At 45.4% G+C, this 18,357-nt stretch overlaps 1 protein-coding gene across 1 annotated transcript in view; it reads left to right on the forward strand.

The window, feature by feature from the left end:
- Positions 1-18,357, forward strand: part of otog (otogelin) — a gene marked incomplete at both ends in the record, with an annotated part of 175,701 nt that overhangs the window by 85,865 nt on the left and 71,479 nt on the right. The window contains 6 exons of the mRNA XM_084337666.1: positions 3,233-3,340; positions 4,200-4,338; positions 4,884-5,018; positions 7,412-7,558; positions 9,325-9,444; positions 9,729-9,845. Of these exons, the coding sequence (XP_084193792.1) occupies positions 3,233-3,340; positions 4,200-4,338; positions 4,884-5,018; positions 7,412-7,558; positions 9,325-9,444; positions 9,729-9,845 (766 nt within the window). The remainder of the gene's footprint in view (positions 1-3,232; positions 3,341-4,199; positions 4,339-4,883; positions 5,019-7,411; positions 7,559-9,324; positions 9,445-9,728; positions 9,846-18,357) is intronic.

Here is an 18,357-nt window from a genome sequence, read left to right on the forward strand (position 1 = left end):
CAGTCGTGGGTCAGTAGTGTGTAGTAGGGGGCTGAGCATGCATCCTTGGGGGGCCCCAATGTTCAGGATGATGGTGCTGGATGTGTTGTTGCCAACCCGAACTGCCTGTGGTCTCCCGGTCAGGAAGTCCAGCAGCCAGTTGCACATCGAGGTGCTCAGCCCCAGCAGGTCCAGTTTCACTATCAGCTGTTGGAGAGTGGTCGTGGTCAACATGGTTTTTTTGAAGATAACTTAATCTTTTTCTCTCCCAAAACTACATAGCGGAGCTTTAATTTGTATTTGAGATGGTTATAGTAAAGAATTCCAGTTATTCATTAGAACTAGGACTAAGTAGATAATAATTAGTAGAGGTGCTGACAGCAGAATACAGTGTGGTCTCGTTCACAATGGCAAACTTTGTTTATGATTCAAATGTAGACCATTCCATTCATTCCTCATTTTGTGGCAATTAGCTTAACTAGTCCACTGAACTCATTATGAACCCGACTCCGCAGGTGCAACCCAGAGGTTAAGAGCCCAGACAGCATACCGGCTAAAGCTACCTCTGGTACCTGGGGATCAGATGCTTTTAGGTGTAATATATTTCCCATCAAATAGTATATAGGCTTCCAAAATGTAACCAGGTAGTGTAAAATGTAATGCGCCTTTAACCCTTTCACTACCAACTACCAATGGGTTAACCCTTGTACTGCGACAATACCCTTTCACTGCCATACGACAACAGGTTAACCCTTTCTCTGTAGTGTGGTAGTGAAGGGGTTAAAGTTTACTGTGTACAGTAAGTATAGTATATAGCCCTTCTTTTTCTGGCTTAATTCTATACCTTCTTCCCACGGTGCACAGGACTGCGGTCCGGGGCTGTGCTGGTCAATTGGGATCACTCACTCACTCACCCATCCACTTACACGTTCTGTACAACAGGTCAGCAGGAAGGGTACAGCTCTTTCAGCTGAGTAACAATGTTCGTCAAACAGTGGGTGCTACTGTCTTGAGTGCATAGCAGTAGAGACATATTAGCATAGTAGGTAGTAATATAGGCAAGGAAGATTATTTAGTGGCAAAGTGCATGATAGTAAAAGACAGTACGAAGGTTAGAAGAAGTGTGTTTTTAGTCGATGACAGGAACATTGGTCGAGTTTCGACTGTGGTGGGAAGTTTCTTCCACCATTGTGGAGCAAGGACCAAGAATAGCCGGCATCCACCCACCTACTCACTCACTCACTCACTCACTCACTCACTCACTCACTCACTCACTCACTCACTCACTCACTCACTCACTCACTCACTCACTCACTCACTCACGGACGATCTGGCAGAGACGTTTTGTCTTGACACATGCGCAGGTCTGCATGGTTTTCGTGCTCGTCTTTCTCTTTAAAAGGCTTCTTTTATCTCTTATCTCTCTGTCTCTCACCAGCTTGTCTCTCTGATTTAACCTCCCGCTCAGGTAAGAGCTGTGCCTCTCTCTCCCTTTTCTTACCCTCTACCCTCCAGAGAGCATTAGCCATAACCCTGACTCTGTGAGGGGAGGCCCTCCAGTGTTAATGGATGTCTGTAATTCTGCCTCGGCAATTACATCGTGCCCCCCCCCCCCCCTTTCACGCCGTTCTATAAATTGCTGCTTTTCTTATTTATGCAATAAACAGGTGGTGCGGCTCAGATGTCCACTAAGCCTCTTAAAGACTCTATAAAAGACCATCAGACCTTTTTCCAGGTGACTAGAAGGAAGAGCTGTGTCGTCTGTAAACAGAGGGTCCATCTCTCCCCGCTCTCTCTAGGGAGAGCGTCAAGTCATCCACAGAAAGACAGATGGATTGCTTTTTTTTTTGGTATAAAGTCTAATGTTATTAAAACCTAGTGAATTTGACAGATCCTATTGGATATTAATAATACAACGTCTATAAGCCTACAAAGTCATTACTGGGAAAGAAGAAAGTTACTGAGTCATTGTACTTACAGTCCAGTGCTGTAATTAGAAAATGCTCTGCCGAAGTCCTCCCATTCAGATTCCAGCAGTTTCCAAGGCCGATCAAAATATCCGCACCTCTTTATTGTGGCATTCTTGGCAGAAATATCAATTCACAAAGCGAGATATTGAAAGAATACAGACATTGGATAAGTTGGTGCCCAGTTTCAAATCCTTTTGAAGTGTAAAATTGGGGAATGGGATAAATTGAAATAAACTACAATAGACCGATGTGCCATCATGAACATTAAATGGTTAGGTATTTGTGGAAGTATTAGATTAAGATAGGACTTAAGATGTATTGAAATATAAATATTTACTTCAAATAATCAAATTTGTAATAATTTTCTCTTAGACTGTTACATATTGTTTAAATAGTGTCCAAATGAATCAATACTGGAATCTCATATACTCTCCATCAAAAATTGCAGCATTTCCTCAATCACATTCACATTTTGTCCAGATCTAATTAAGATAGAGTGGTGTTCGGGAGGATTTCTTCATAAACGCGGACCTAGGCCAGTGAATGAATTATTATGGATTCTTTGATCAGAGTAATCGATATAGTGGCTTGGCGGGTGGACAGAGGGAGCTGTTAACGCCGCTTTATCAGGGGTGTAACTTTACTCAGATGAACCTGAGGATTGTGGCGGGAACCATTCAGTGTGTCACTTCATTGTCCATCGCCCTCGCCAGTGGATATTACTCGCCCCTGGATATTACAAGATACTTATCAGCTTCGTCTAACAGTGCAGAGACCGAATGGAGGGCTCTGGACAAAGACCGGTTCTCTCTATCTCTGAGAATCCTAATTGTGTGGATTTCTCATGTCGATAACGAGTGTTGCTCCTTTTCATCCAGAGTTGCCCACCCCTGAAACTCTCTCGTTTCCTGGCACGGACCAGGAGCCCGGTCTGCTCTGGCACTCCCTCTGTCGTTTCCCCTGGCATAGGGCAGGCCGCGTATCTGGGCTACGGGATGAACTCCATGAATCTGTGGTCGGAGTGTTACAACTCAATACTTGCACCTTTCTACACTTCGTTTACAGTTAGGGTTCTTGACTAAAATGTTTTTTTGTCGTTGTTCAAAATTGGGTCAGAAATTAGTTTGGAAGCCATGCACTCTCTCTTGGTCCGAGCATTCTGATCAAGGGTCTGGTTTTGATATTTGGTATTCTCAGTTGGAATAGTTATTGGTGCTAGTTGTAAAGTAAATTTGTGTTTGTCTGTTATTGTTTTAATATAAATGTGTGTTTTTGGTCCCCAGTTTACTGAAACATGGTGATGAATGCTTTGAGCCCGATGCGTGTCCCTGCCTCTGGAAGGGGAAAGAGTACTATCCCGGGGACAGAGTCACCTCCCCCTGTCATCAATGGTAAGTTAGTGAAGTCCAATGACGGACTGCTTAGAGATCAAGCTTCTCCCAAATCAAACTTAATGGTAATCTCAAACTGATCTTCAAAGGAAGAATTTATCTAGTTCTCCAAAAAAAGCCACCGTTTGCTGAAAACCATCTGTATATGCAAATGATTCCTTGTTTGTTAAAATGGCAAATTTGGTGTTTCCACATAACTAAAGTATTTTGTGCACCCCCCAACCCCCCCTCCTTCTCCTTCTCAGTAGGGGGCATTATTAGATCATACTCGCTGATGTCATTCGCCGTGCATTTTTAAGTGGCGGACAAATTTGTATTATCTGCACCAAGCTTCTCCCGACAATATCTGTCAGAATTAAGACAAACCTCTAACCGCCCTGCTAATTTTTCATTAGTCAGAGATGCTTGAAGTGATGAGTCCTAAGACAGAGAAAGTGGCCACCTGATATCCATAATTCACTATCATCATGGGGACGGACTGAGCCCCTCATCCCCAGGCCTGGATAACACAGCCGGGCCTTGTATGACAGCCTTTCATACCGTCGGATGGAGACCGGCTTCTCTCCCCAGTGAGATGAAACCGCTCTCACAGTGATCTCAGTCTTGCCCTCCATTCTCCCATCCCTCCGTGTCCTCCAGCAGTAGCGAGGGGGAACAGATATAGATGACAGCCTAATAGCCGCAATGAGTGGTGATTCAACCTTTGGCAAATGACTGGCCACTTTTCGGACCACAGTAAAAAAAAAAAACGGCTCCCGACAAAACTAAACCCATTACGTGTGAAAGAATGTACTTACGTTAAAGTGGCGAGCGAGTTGAGTCTGAATGGTGTTGGTTTAATGCAGTGTTGTCTTTGTAGTGTGTGCCAGCATGGGACATTCCAGTGTGTGTTCCGCCCGTGCCCGTCCATGTGCACGGCCTACGGAGATCGCCACTACAGGACATTCGACGGCCTGCTGTTTGACTACGTCGGAGCATGCAAACTCTATCTAGTGAAGGTATAATAATAATAATAATAATACATCTATCTTATATAGCGCTAGGAAAACATCTGAACGCCTACAGTAATTCACCTAAACTGGGATATACAATAAGTTTCAAGTTTTGTTTTATTTGTCACATTTAAGGTACATGTACATTACAGTGAAATGCTTGGTTCTGTATGAGCCTCCTGAGATTGTGCTTCATACAGTAAGAGTAAAAGACCAAACACTATGCAAAATATACAGTATACAAAACTAAAATGTACAAAATGCTAAATGCTAAAATCAGGTAGAAGAGGTACCAACATTTTGGTAGAAGAAGTAGTCGTGGACTGGAAGGAAGAAATGAAATGGAGCTGGGAGGTATCCAACAAAAGATAAATGAAAGAGTAGAGACATGAACGACCAGAATGAGTAGAATCTAAATTGGTTCATTCACAAATATTAAATTGGTAGTGGATCTTGTCATGTAGTCATTTTCAGATAGTTTGAGAATTAATTTAAGCAATGCAGATTTTTTTCACCCAATTACGTTCTATCCTATGTTCTCAACGAAACAGAGCACGGCTGATCAGATAATGAGCGTGACGGCTGAGAACGTGGACTGTTATGACAGTGGCGTCATCTGCAGGAAGTCCCTCCTCATCAACGTCGGAAGATCCTTCATAGCTTTTGATGACGATAGTGGAAAACCGGTAAGAACAAGGAGAATACGGAATACGGAATACAGATAGTACCAGCATGTACATCACGAAATATACTTTTCCCTAGATAATAATGTACCTGCATTGCTGCTTTTCACCTTAATGTTGCTGTGATGCCATCATTTCCCTGAATTAATAAATGACCCGTCTGTATCTTCCCTCTCTGGTTCTGGAATAATCCTCTCGGTGGTTGTAGCCCAGAGCTGGTGAAAATTCAGATTAGCCATAATAATTTCACCATGTGACATACAGGCTTAAAGGAACACGCCAACTTTTTGTGAAATTAGCTTATTTGCCATCTACCCTGGAGTTAGACAAGCAGATACATACCATTTTCTTCTCTGTGCATGCATTAGGCTTGGAACAGGGAACAGCCGCACCGTTAGCCTAGCTTAGCGTCATTCACTGGAAGTAGGTGTGCCAGTGTAGTCTAGTTCCCAAGTCACGAAATACACTCCAAATACAACTCCAAAACGTTCCTGTAAACATGTTGTGACCTGTGTATTTACCACGTGGAGAAATAAAAAAATAAGAAAAATTTGAAATGTTTCGCTTTCTAAGCAGACATATACTCAGAAATCTTTTTTGCTGAACCACTGCTGCCTGGGCGCAGTGATTTCATCACCTCAAAAGCCCTTCTTGTAGGTGATGTGGTGATTAGATGGCAGGTGCGGAGTCTCCATCCATCAGCGTGATGATTATCAGCTGCGTCTCTTGCGCGCCCGTAGAGCACGCGCCAAAGTGCAGGGAGTGAATGGGACACACGGCCCACACGGGGGTGTGTGAGGGAGACAGAGAGGTTTGTGCAGGTGAAACCGTAACAGTAACAGAGGTTTGAACACACTGAAGTAAAGGTTTTGTGTACTCACATTTATTTTTACTGGTTGCCAGATGCCTGTGTTTAAGTTCCAGCTGAGAGGTAGGAGCTGGAAAACATAACGGTTCCATAGCCTGAAGTCTTATGTAGTACAGGTCCAAGGTTTATAAAAATCCCACGGAAAATGAATGTTTTACAAAGGTAATGTGTGTTCCAGTAAAAATGTGGCATGATTATCCAAAATGGCAATCCGCTGCCATTCATTCTGATGCTCCAGTCAAAACAATGGACTTCTTTGTTTTCTTGTGTCACCTTACCCCACTGTCAGCACTCATCTGGGATGGCTTTCGGAGCAGACACTCCTTGGCTACAAACGGTGGTCAATCATTTTCGCTATCAGCGGTGACTGGTCAGTTCAGGACCACTCACAACTGGACGTGGTCACTTGTCCAAACGGCTTGTCAAATGATGCTCGCCGGTTTTGTCTTGTAACTCGAGAATGGAATCACGCAATAGGTTGAGTGTGCTAACGATCGAAAGGCAAACATAAATCTACATTATACAACTGCTTCACGATTGCAGAGTGTTGGGGTTCACTTAAATGACTTACAGACATAGAGAAGATAATAATAATAATAATGCAGGACCTGTTGCAGAGGTCTTTATTCGGCATGCAACGACACTCAATGTTTTTAGCGGTACACACAGCGGTTAGTTTTAGCACACACACCGGAACACACACGCATGCATTGTCTCTTTAGGATCGCAGATGCTATTTGTCTCTGCGATTAACCCATCCCGTCGTCCTTCCCCCCCCAAGGGCAGCCGGGAGCAGACAGGCGTCAACGTGAGCCGCGCCCCAGGGACCAATCCAAGTGCTCCTGTCCCTCTTCGTCAAGGACGCCACAGCGTTAGCGATCTGTTGTTGTGCATGTTTTTCCATTGGGTTTATCTTATCGGGGGGGAAACCCTTGCGAGCACGGGGAGAACATGCAAACTCCACACAGAAAGGCCTGGGAGATACCCCACCTGGGTACCTGGCATCATGGAAACCTGGTCCCCAAGCGGGAATCGAACCCTGGACCTTCTTGCTGTGAGGCGACAGTGTTAACCACTACACCACCGTGCCGCCGGAACCAGATTCTTCCGGAACCACAGAGCATGCCGGCACTGCAGAGCTCTTTTGCTGTAATAGAGGCCTTTCGCAGACTGTTTAGAATGCCCATTTGTCCTCCATGTTGGAAGAAACATCAGTTGCTATGTGAAAAACAACGATTGCTATGTGTTGATATACGAGAAATATATCAACAGACATTTTATAATTTGGCATCTTATTACTGGATCTCGTAGGCAAGTCACAGTGTAACCGAAATATTGAGCTTGTCCAGTGTTTTGTCTACTCTACCAAGTGCAAAAGCTAATGGGGATCCTAAATAAACATAAACTGCACAGCAATTAGGCATTTTCTTTCCATAAGGGGTTGCCAATGGTTAGAGACAGCCATGTTGAAAAGAAAGAGAACTCTATTATGAAACTGAGTCTTTTTGTTGTGTTCTGCACCATCTAGAACCCATCCAGCGTGATTGACAGGAAGCAGGGCGTGTACATCTGGCAAGCTGGTTACTTTACAGTCCTCCATGTCCCGGAGGAAGACCTGACTGTGATGTGGGACAGGAAGACCACGATTCACATCCAGGCCGGGCAGCGCTGGCAGGTGAGGAGGGGGTGATCTATATCCACATAATGTGATATTGTTATGATATTATTATGATGGCAGGGTGTGATTGATTTGGAATGTTACCAATGGGCATATAGACCTAACTGGGTTGGGATCAATTCATGCTGAAATCAAAGTCTTAACTGATATTCGTCTTTTCTATTTAATTTGTATTTAATTAGATGTATTATCTATAGTGGTGGGACTTGATTAAAAAATGTAATCGAATTAATTCGAGACTTTAGTTAATTAATAAAAATGTATCGCATTTTAAACGCATATCAATATTTGATGCGAAAAGCTAAATTTTTCAATTCAAATGGATTTTGGTATACGAGTGAATCAATGAATATACCTTATACATACGGTTAAGCAGCAAAATCTTGTTTATTAGCTACTATACAGACCAACAGTCAGATCAATGCAATTTTTAACAAAGTGCAGCAATTTTAGGAATAATATACTGTATATATAGCGCAAAGGACCTTTTCTCTTTTGAAAGGTAACATTCAGAAGTTTCCTACACAATAAAGAAAAATCACTTTGAGTGCTAATGAAATAGAGTAACAGAGGTTTGAACACACTGAAGTAAAGGTTTTGTGTACTCACGTGTCTGTTTACTGGTTGCCAGATGCCTGTTTTTAAGTTCCAGCTGAGAGGTAGGAGCTGGAAAACATAACGGTTCCATAGCCTGAAGTCTTATAGTCATACAGGTCCAAAGTTTATAAAAATCCTCTTCTTCATCTTCTTGTGTCACCCTCCCCCCACTCTGAGCACCCATCTGAGATCGCTTTCGGAGCAAACGCACCTTGGCTACAACGGTGGTCAATCATCAGTGGTGACTGGTCACTGGTCAGTTCAGGACCGTTCACAACCGGACGTGGTCACTCGTCCGAACGGCTTGTCAAATGACGCTCGCCGGATGTTCCATCTTGTAACTCGAGAATGGAATCACACAATAGGTTGAGTGTGGTGACGATCAAAAGGTGGCAAATTCAACTTTCCAACAATGTATTGGTTGATTGGCGAAAACGCAGCCCAGAGCAGACAGATGAGAACAAAGTGCAGCGACGTGCGATAAAATGCGTAATATATATTTTTTATTATTACATTTGATATTTTCTGTAGTTAATTCATCTAAATTAACGCGATGAAGTACCAGCCCTAATTATCTATAATAAATATTTATCTATTATTTGGTCACGGTTTGGTCAACTGTTTTTCATGCTAGAGGTTTTTCAATATTTTCATTTTTAAGTAAATTCACTTCATCGATTGATTGAACTGAAAGTCAGGTGACCCCAACTGTAGTGTATAGCTACTGTCCTCAGGACAGGCTAAGTGGTATATGTGTATACTGTCCTCAGGACAAGCTAAGTGGAAAATGTGTATACTGTCCTCAGGACAAGCTAAGTGGAAAATGTGTATATTTTCCTCAGGACAGGCTAAGTGGTCTGTGTGTATACTGTCCTCAGGACAGGCTAAGTGGTCTGTGTGTATATTGTCCTCAGGACAGGCTAAGTGGTCTGTGTGTATACTGTCCTCAGGACAGGCTAAGTGGTCTGTGTGTATATTGTCCTCAGGACAGGCTAAGTGGTCTGTGTGTATATTGTCCTCAGGACAGGCTAAGTGGTCTGTGTGTATATTGTCCTCAGGACAGGCTAAGTGGTCTGTGTGTATACTGTCCTCAGGACAGGCTAAGTGGTCTGTGTGTATACTGTCCTCAGGACAGGCTAAGTGGTCTGTGTGTATACTGTCCTCAGGGCAAGCTAAGTGGTCTGTGTGGGAACTTTGACCTGAAGACAGTGAATGAGATGCGGACGCCAGACAACATTGACTCCCAGACACCGCAGGAGTTTGGCAATAGTTGGACTGCAGCAGAGGCAAGTATTGAACTCCAATGGTCATTGTTAAATAATTCAAATGTTTATTTATTATTAATATTATTATTCTGTAAATGTTATAAATACTGTATTTTATGTTTGCAGTATTCATTTGAGTAGAGGTAACATACAGTACAATATTCTTGACCTATTTCTTCTGTGTGGGGTTTTATAGTATATAAATATCCAAAGACTAAGACAGAAGCATCAATCAAATCATGCTATTAAAAACAAGTCAGACTCAGCCATTTGTTAAAGGCAGACCTGTATGTGTGTGTTTTCAGTGTGTGAACAGTCCAGACATCAGACACCCCTGCAGCTTGAATCCCCTGAGGGAGCCCTTTGCAAAAAGACAATGTGGAGTCCTGATTAGTGAGGTCTTCCAAGTCTGCCACCCAGTGGTGAGTACTGTTACAACCAATGACAGGGGGGCTCATACTGATCCACTGATGGCAGTGATTGCCGTTGTGGTCAAACAGTTTAACAGAGGGTATCCGCCCACACTTGGGAGTTTCAATTCACTACATTGAATGAGAACACTGATTCTCCATTATTGTAGTTTACATTTTATTTGGAGGTTTGAAAAAGAAAATCCCTTCCTGAACAAAACTGAATTGATCCTGCGGATGTGTGGTAGCACTAGCGGACTGACCATCGGGACCACCGGGCCTGGCTGCCCTCGCAGACTGGCAAATGCTTTTTATTTTATTTTTAAATTAGTTTGTTATATTTGCGCATAATAAGTTCAGGCAAGCAGGCAGGAATGCGTGATTTTTTCTCGTAGCCGCAGTTTGCGAAGACGCTCTCTGATTGGTTTAGCTCCGAAGGGCTCTTCCGTGTTACTACACGAGTTTTGAATCAGATGGAAATTGAAATTGACGTGGAAACTCAATCACTTGATCACTTTATTGGATGTACTGCAGGGGGCGGCAATAGGCGGCCCGCGGGCCGGAATGGGCCCGCCAGCAATAAATATTCACTCGTGACGCCAGAGTGTCTTTGTGAAGCTGTATCTATCTATTCATCATATCTATGTCTGTCACTATAGCCAATATAGTGTATATTTTCCCTAACGCACTTTCACTTCCGCGTTTGGGATGCGATCATGCGAGCGACTAACGTTAACAAAACAAACGTGTTTGGATAGCTTCTTTGCAACGGGGAAATACCAACTGAGGAGCCAGAAGAGGAGCCTACGACCTCCAAGACACATAAAGCTTCTTTTATTAAACAGGAGTCATACTTAAAATACGGGTTTATCGCAACAGGTGACTCTCGCGTGTTGACATGGCAACACGAGGCAATGAAGCAACTGTGTTCAAGTTGGCAGAAGATAAAGTAGTTGCATTCAACGCGAGTGGACATTTGGCCGGTGAGCAAACCTAATTGCAGACCCCTGATGTACTGTATGGGTATGGGCCTGGCCGGGCCTGGCCTGGCCTGCCTGAGTAAAATTCCCGGTAGGAATTATGGTAGAGACCGTTGTGTCATTATACAGTCCCTCCAGGAAATTGGATTAATTCATGCAAATTCAACCAATCTGCAATATTTGCAGCAAAATTCCTGTGATTTATCTGCATTAAATGTCCTAATCCAGAGCAGTATATATGCAAAATGCGTCTATGGCCATAAAAGTAATGCATGAAAAAATGGTTAGGGAATGTAACATCTGGCTACTATGTAGCCTTGGTTCTCTGAAGGAAACAAAGTGAGACACAACTCACTCTATATGGGTTATAGCAGGGGTTCTCAAACTTTTTTTATACCACAACTCCATTTTATTTAGGATTTTCTTTGGCGACCCCACACTTGTATAGCGTCATTTCAAGGTGGAAATAAGGAATATCAAAATAAAAGCATACGTTGTTGAACTTGATCATACCTATTTATTAGAACATTTCATTACAGCACTATGTTATCAATGAAATTAATGATGGAATTGTTTCTGTATACACATTTATAAAACTATGCATATTTAGCCAAAATATGTTGCCAGAACATAAAAAATAATGAAAGAAAATGCGTTCACATGCGCTTTGGGGGAGGCGAAGATCCGCTTCTACTCTGAGGCGAGATCTGTATTTATTTTTTATTAATGTCCGAACTCACAGAGGTATGTTGATGCGAAGGGGACAAGCTTTCTCAGCGCAGCATTACACAACACTTGGTACTCATTGCGGACTGATATCCAGAACTTTGCGAGGGCCTGTCCAGTGAACTTGACTGATCATTGAGCGCCTCCTGCTCAGACAGTGCATCTGCTGCGTCATGCGTAATGAACGGATCTTTGATCCAGTTGTCCAAATTGTCCACGCTCTCTCGTCGAAATTGTTCAATGAGCCCTTCTAGTGGCTACAGATGATGGGCTTCAAATAATTTTTTGCAACATTCTGTTCCTACAAAAAGCCACCAAGCAGAGTAAATACCCCCAAATCTCTGCTGATTATCCTGGAGTGCCACTAAGGGAGTCTCTTAATCCAGCTCTCCATTTTAGCTACGAGTCCAAACAGGTCTGTGTCCCGACCTTGTAGTCCCAGATTCAACGCATTGACGCGGTCAAAGATGTCGGCTAGATATGCCAGGTGTGCCAGCCATTCATTATCAGCACATTTCTCTGCCAATGGGTTGTTTTTGTCTGCAAGGAAAATCCGCGCTTCTTCCCCCGAGTTCAAAAAGGCGATTTAACTTAATACTCTGCCTCGAGATAGCCACCTCACTTCAGTGTGGTATAGCAGCTGGTTATGGGCAGAGACCATTTCATTGCGGCCAACCGGCACCGCTTCTGACAACTAACCTATCCATTGCGCAGTCCAGGTTACACACAAAAGACCAGACGTGGCCTCTGCGATTATAAATGCCAAATGCCATCTGATACAGCTCTTCAAGACGAGCCTGCTGCAGGGGCACATAGTTGTGTCTCACTGCTTTTCCGAGGCTACATAGTAGCCAGACATTGGGTTTCATTCACCAACGGACTTAAGACAAAAGATCAGACACATTTTTGTCCTAGCGCCACTTAAGATATTTTCGGGTCGATTTTGGGATTCACCAATGGTCCTTTCTCCTGGATTCGGTCTTAACTCATTCAGCGTCTGGTGGGGTGGGGTGGGGGGGAAACTGTACATTGGAGGTGGTGGGGGTGGGGGGGGGTAACTGTACATTGGATTACCCTCTGCCAACGGAGTGCTATCAGAATAAGGCATGAAGCAGGAGATTTGGCCATGGGTGAGCCAGCGCATCCACCCTGAGAGGTGCGTCTTGGTCTTTGATAGAGAAAAACAGTGGACAGTGCAAGTTTTCTCTGGATGTGAAAAGATCTACTGCAGCTGCGCAAAACTGATCCCAGACCAGCTCTATCACTTGAGAGTAAACCCTGCATTGTTGATGGAAGGGGTCCCCCTTGACAAGGTCTGCCCCTGTATTCAGGTGATCTGGAACATGCATTGCCCTCAGAAACTGAAAGCGAGCACTGCCCTATAACAGAATCATAAATGGTAAAAGATGGTGCATTTATATAACAGCTTTTATCCAAAGCACTTTACAATTTTTTGTTCCTCACACCGACTGGCGGAGGCAACCATGCAAAGTACCAATCGGCTCATCAGGAGCAATTATGGGTTATAAGTGTCTTGCTCAAGGACACTTTGACAAGCTGGTGTCGGGAGAAGCGCGAATCGAACCGGTAACCTTTCGATTATCAGACGGCCGCTCTACCTCCTGAGCCACTGTTGCCGCAGAATCATACGAGCCAACAGGTGGAGCAGGTGGAGTGAGTGAGTGCCACTCTGCCCGTTTATAAATCAAACCACTGATGTGTTGTCTGTCCTTATCAACACATGCTGACCCAAAAGGAAGGGCTAGGAACACTGCCTACAACCTTCGAGGTGCCAGAATCAGGTCAAACAGCAGTACAAAAAATGTGTAGGCTACGCCATTGAAGGTAAACCTGAGTATATGGTTGTGTGCTATGTATATGGACACGTAATTTGTGTCTTTGGGGTCTGCCATGATATATATACTGCTTGTTGGGCAAGCATAGACAGCAGAGGCAACATTTTGAAACGATATAGCCTCAGATACCTGTTGAATACCCCCCCTTTCTTTAGAAATAGGAATTAGTGGTTGTAGAAGCCACTCTGGGCTTCCTGTCGGGGTACAATTCTGATTACCATTTTTCACCAAAAGAGAGGATTTCTTGTCTGTTATGATACATGCATTCTCCCCCTTTACCTATCTTTTCAACACCCCCGTAAAAATAGGGGGTCTTATTGCTAACTGCAGCCAGTAAAGGAATAGAGCCTGGACTCTAGCCAGACGCTCTGGGGATCCATCCCATTGGTTATCTTTTAGACAGATTAGAAACAAATGTACATCATCTGTCAAAAATGCTATATCAAGCTATTATTTAGAATTAATCACAAGTTCATACTCAGACCCAACTACATTTTGGAAAGCAGTAAATTAAAATAAAAGCAAGGCTACCATTTCCCTGCCTACTGTTAGGGTCTATAGAACCCAAGAGCAGAACACAAGGCACAGGAGAATGAGGCGGTTTAGGGTATTTAATGATAAACCCTGCAGATGACAAGGCAGGTAGTGAGGGAATACAGGTGAGTGAGGTGTGTCCATGAGATCTCGGGGATAGTCCAGGCTGGTGATGTCCAAGGGTGGGGGTGTAGGCCGGAGGTGTGCGATCCTACACACAGAAGAACAGGGGTTAGAACGAGGCAGGTACAGAGGTCACGAAACACACTATACATTTAAATATATATATATAGTATGGAAGGTCCAGATAGAGTCCTAATACCAAGACAGGTGAAACAACACTCGGACCAGGAGTGGCAGGGGTGCAGGCCTCTTATCCTGGCTCAGTGATGATGAGATGAGTTTCAGGTGTGTAGACCGGCCCAGGTAGACAGAGTGATGGTGAGGCAGAAACAGGAAGAGACCCATTATAAGGTTGTGGAGACCTGCTGACAGACAGGGGAGAGAAAGGCCCTGGCTGTGGCTGTAACAGGACCCCCCCCCCCCCCCCCTCTACGCTCCAAACCCTCCAGGCTTGCCAGGGTTGTTACGGTGGAAATCACGGATGAGGGCGGCATCCAGGATCAGCTGATGGGACACCCAGCTGCACTCCTCTGGCCCATACCCTTCCCATTCCACCAAGTACTGGAATCCACGGCCGCGGCGGCGCACGTCCAGCAGTCGATGGACGGTGTAGGCGGGGTGATCATCTATGATCCGAGGGGGAGGAGGAACCGGAGCTGGGGGGGATAGAGGGCTAGAGACCACGGCTTCAACTGTGACACATGGAATGATGGGTGAATTCTCATTATGAGACGGGAGCTTGAGTCTGACTACTGACTACTACCTGGAAGAGGTCAAGGTCCTGGCAGGATGGTGCCAGGAGAACAGCCTCTCCCTGCTGAACGTCAGCAAAACAAAGGAGATTATTGGATTAGTGGACTTTAGGAGGTCGGGGGTCAGGGACTACAGCCCCCTCAGCATCGACGGGGCACCGGTTGAGAGAGTGAACAGTTTCAAGTACCTCGGAGCCCACATATCCGAGGACTTGACATGGACCACACACATTGACAGTGTTGTGAAGAAGGCACGACAACGCCTCTACTTCCTCAGGTGCCTAAGGAAGTTCCAAGTCACTCAGAAGATCCTTAAGAACTTCTACTCATGTACAATAGAGAGCATCCTGACTGGCAATATCACCTCCTGGTTTGGGAATAGCACCGCACAAGACCGAAGCAGACTACAGAGAGTGGCACGTTCAGCCGAACGCACAATTGGAGGGGGGCTTCCCACTCTCCAGAACATTTACAACAAGCGGTGCAGGGGTAAGGCTAAGAGAATAATCAAGGACTTCAGCCACCCAAACAACTGCCTCTTTGAACTGCTGCGGTCAGGCAATCGATACCGGAGTCTCATGGCAAGCACAGGAAGACTCAGAAGAAGCTTCTATCCCCAGGCCATCAGGTTGCTCAACGAACAATAACACTATGCAACAACCATCAAATGCACTCACAACACACACATCCACACGCACACACTCACTTTAAACAAACAACACACTGCAGCACCCACTCTCCACACTTTAGAACACCTAAACACACGTTATATTTATTGATAAAGGATTTGCACTACAACCCATACCTCAGTACACCTTACTGTAAATTGTACCTAAATTGTACCTCATCCCATTTCTGCTTTGCACTATATAGTATTGTATATTAGTATTGCATAGTATATTGTATATTGTATGGTAACTCAGTTACTTCTATTCTGCATCGAACATTGTACATATGTATATACTGAACACTTTGTCTACGTACGTGACTTCTATTTTTACTTCTATTATTACATGCTATACTATTTTATTTCATACTTATCTCTTGTCTAGCACAGTCTCTGGAGCGTAACAGAAAGAAGCATTTTGTATAAATGTATTCTGTACTTCTGTATGACAACTATTAAAGAAACTTGAAACTTTGTTGTGTTGAGTACTGACTTTTAATAATTTTTGTTTTGCAATAATAAAAAAATAAATAAAAAATAAAATAAAGAAACTTGAAACTTGAAACATGAGGGGTTAATTATAGACAGAATCAAAGGGCCAACAAAACGGGGTGTGAGTTTCCGGGAGACGGATTTAAGGGGAAGGTCTCGAGATGAGAGCCAAACCTTCTCACCTGGTTGGTAGTTGGGAGCTGGGGTCCTTTTGGCGGTCCGCAGAGCAGACCGAGGGCACTGCTATCTTCTCTTCCTGTGCTGGGAACAGTGGGGGTTGATAGCCCAGAGAGGACTCAAAGGGAGACTGACCTGTGGCCATGGTGGATAGGGAGTTGTGGGCATATTCGGTCCACGGCAGATGGTCACTCCAGGCTGAGGGGTTCCGGGCTGACACAGCGGAGAGTTGCCCTCAGGTCCTGATTGGCCTGCTCAGACTGCCCATTGGTCTGTGGGTGGTACCCGGAGGAGAGACTGACAGAGGCCTGGCAGAATGCCTTCCAGACCTGAGAGATTAACTGGGGGCCTCTGTCGGAAACGATGTCCACCGGTATCCCATGAAGGCAGAAGACATGGACCACCATCAGGTCTGCGGTCTCTGAAGCAGAGGGGAGTTTGGGGAGGGCAACAAAATGGACAGCCTTGGAGAATCTGTCAACTATGGTTAGGATGACTGTGTTACCGTGTGAGGGAGGAAGACTGGTGACGAAATCCAGGGCGATGTGAGACCATGGTCGCCCCGGGACTGGTTGCGGACGGAGTAGCCCAGCAGGAGGTCGGTGGGAGGACTTCTCAGAAGCACAGACAGTGCAGGCCAGGATGAAGGCGTGGGTGTCCTCTTTCATGGTGGACCACCAGAAGTGTCACCTCAGCAGGGACAGGGTACGGTTGATCCCAGGGTGGCAGGCGAACCGGGAGGTGTGGATCCACTGGAGGACCTGAGAGCGGAAAGTGTTGGGAACAAAAAGCTGGTTAGGAGGACCGTTACCTGGGTCTGGCTGGATCTGTTGGGCCTCCCTGACAACAGACTCAATCTCCCAGGTTGCGGAGGCCACCACACAGGAGGAGGGAAGGATGGTGTCGGGACGAGCAGGGACCTCTTCAGGGATATATTGACGGGAGAGGACATCTGGCTTGAGGTTCTTGGAGCCGGGTCTATAGGTCATGGTGAAATTGAAGCGGCCGAAGAACAGCGCCCACCGGGCCTGGCGGGAGTTCAGACGTTTGGCTGTCTGAATGTAGGCGAGGTTGTTGTGGTCTGTCCACATGAGGAATCGGAGTTCGGAGCCCTCCAGCCAGTGTCTCCATTCCTCCAAGGCCAGTTTGACAGTTCCCGGTTCCCAATGTCATAGTTCACCTCGACCGGGGACAAACGGCGAGAGAAGAAGGCGCAGGGGTGGAGTTTCTGGTCGGACGTGGAACGCTGGGAGAGGACCGCTCCCACACCGGTATTGGAGGCATCCACCACGAACTGGCGAGATGTGTCCAGCTGGATGAGGATGGGGGTGGATGTGAAGCGCCTTCGCAGCTCAGAGAAGGCGGTCTCTGCCTCAGCTGTCCAGGAGAAGGGGATGTAGGGCGGTGTGAGTTGGGTGAGGGGCGCGGCACCCGGCTGTAGTCCCTGATGAACCGCTGGTAGAAGTTTGCGAATCCAATTAAACGCTTCGAGCTGCTTGACGTTCGATGGTTTGGGCCAGTCTGCCACCGCCTTGATCTTTTCCGGATCCGTCTGGATCTGCCCTCTCTCAATGATGTACCCCAGGAACCCGATGGAGTTGACATGGAATTCACACATCTCAGCCTTGATGAATAATTTGTTTTCCAGTAGTCGTTGGAGGACTTGGCGGACATGCTGGATGTGTTCATCAACCGTGCGGGGAAAAATCTAAATATCATCCAAATAGACAAAAACTGAGCAGTTAAGGACGTCACGGAGAACATCATTGACAAGGTTTTGGAAGACAGCAGGCGAGTTGGTTACCCCAAAGGGCATTACCTTGTACTCGAAGTGACCGAGTGGGGTGTTGAAGGCTGTCTTCCATTCGTGCCACTTTCGGACTTGGACCAGGTGATAGGCATTCCTGAGGTCCAGTTTTGTGAAGACGGAGGCACCTTGCAGGGGTTCAAAGGCAGAATTGATTAATGGCAGGGGGTATTTGTTCTTGACTGTAATATTATTGAGGCCACGGTAGTCTATGCAGGGACGAAGTGAAAAATCCTTTTTTTAAACAAAAAAGAAGCCTGCGCCGAAAGGAGAGGAGGAGCGGGTGATTATGCCCGTGGCTAGGTTTTCATGGATATATTTTCCCATGGAGTCTCTCTCAGGAGGTGAGAGATTGAACAGGCGGCTGGAGGGGAGAGGGGCTCCCAGGAGCAGGTCAATGGCACAGTCGT

Source organism: Notolepis coatsorum (genome assembly GCF_963971535.1).
Source record: "Notolepis coatsorum genome assembly, chromosome: 20".
NCBI classification, from domain to species: Eukaryota; Metazoa; Chordata; class Actinopteri; order Aulopiformes; family Paralepididae; genus Notolepis; species Notolepis coatsorum.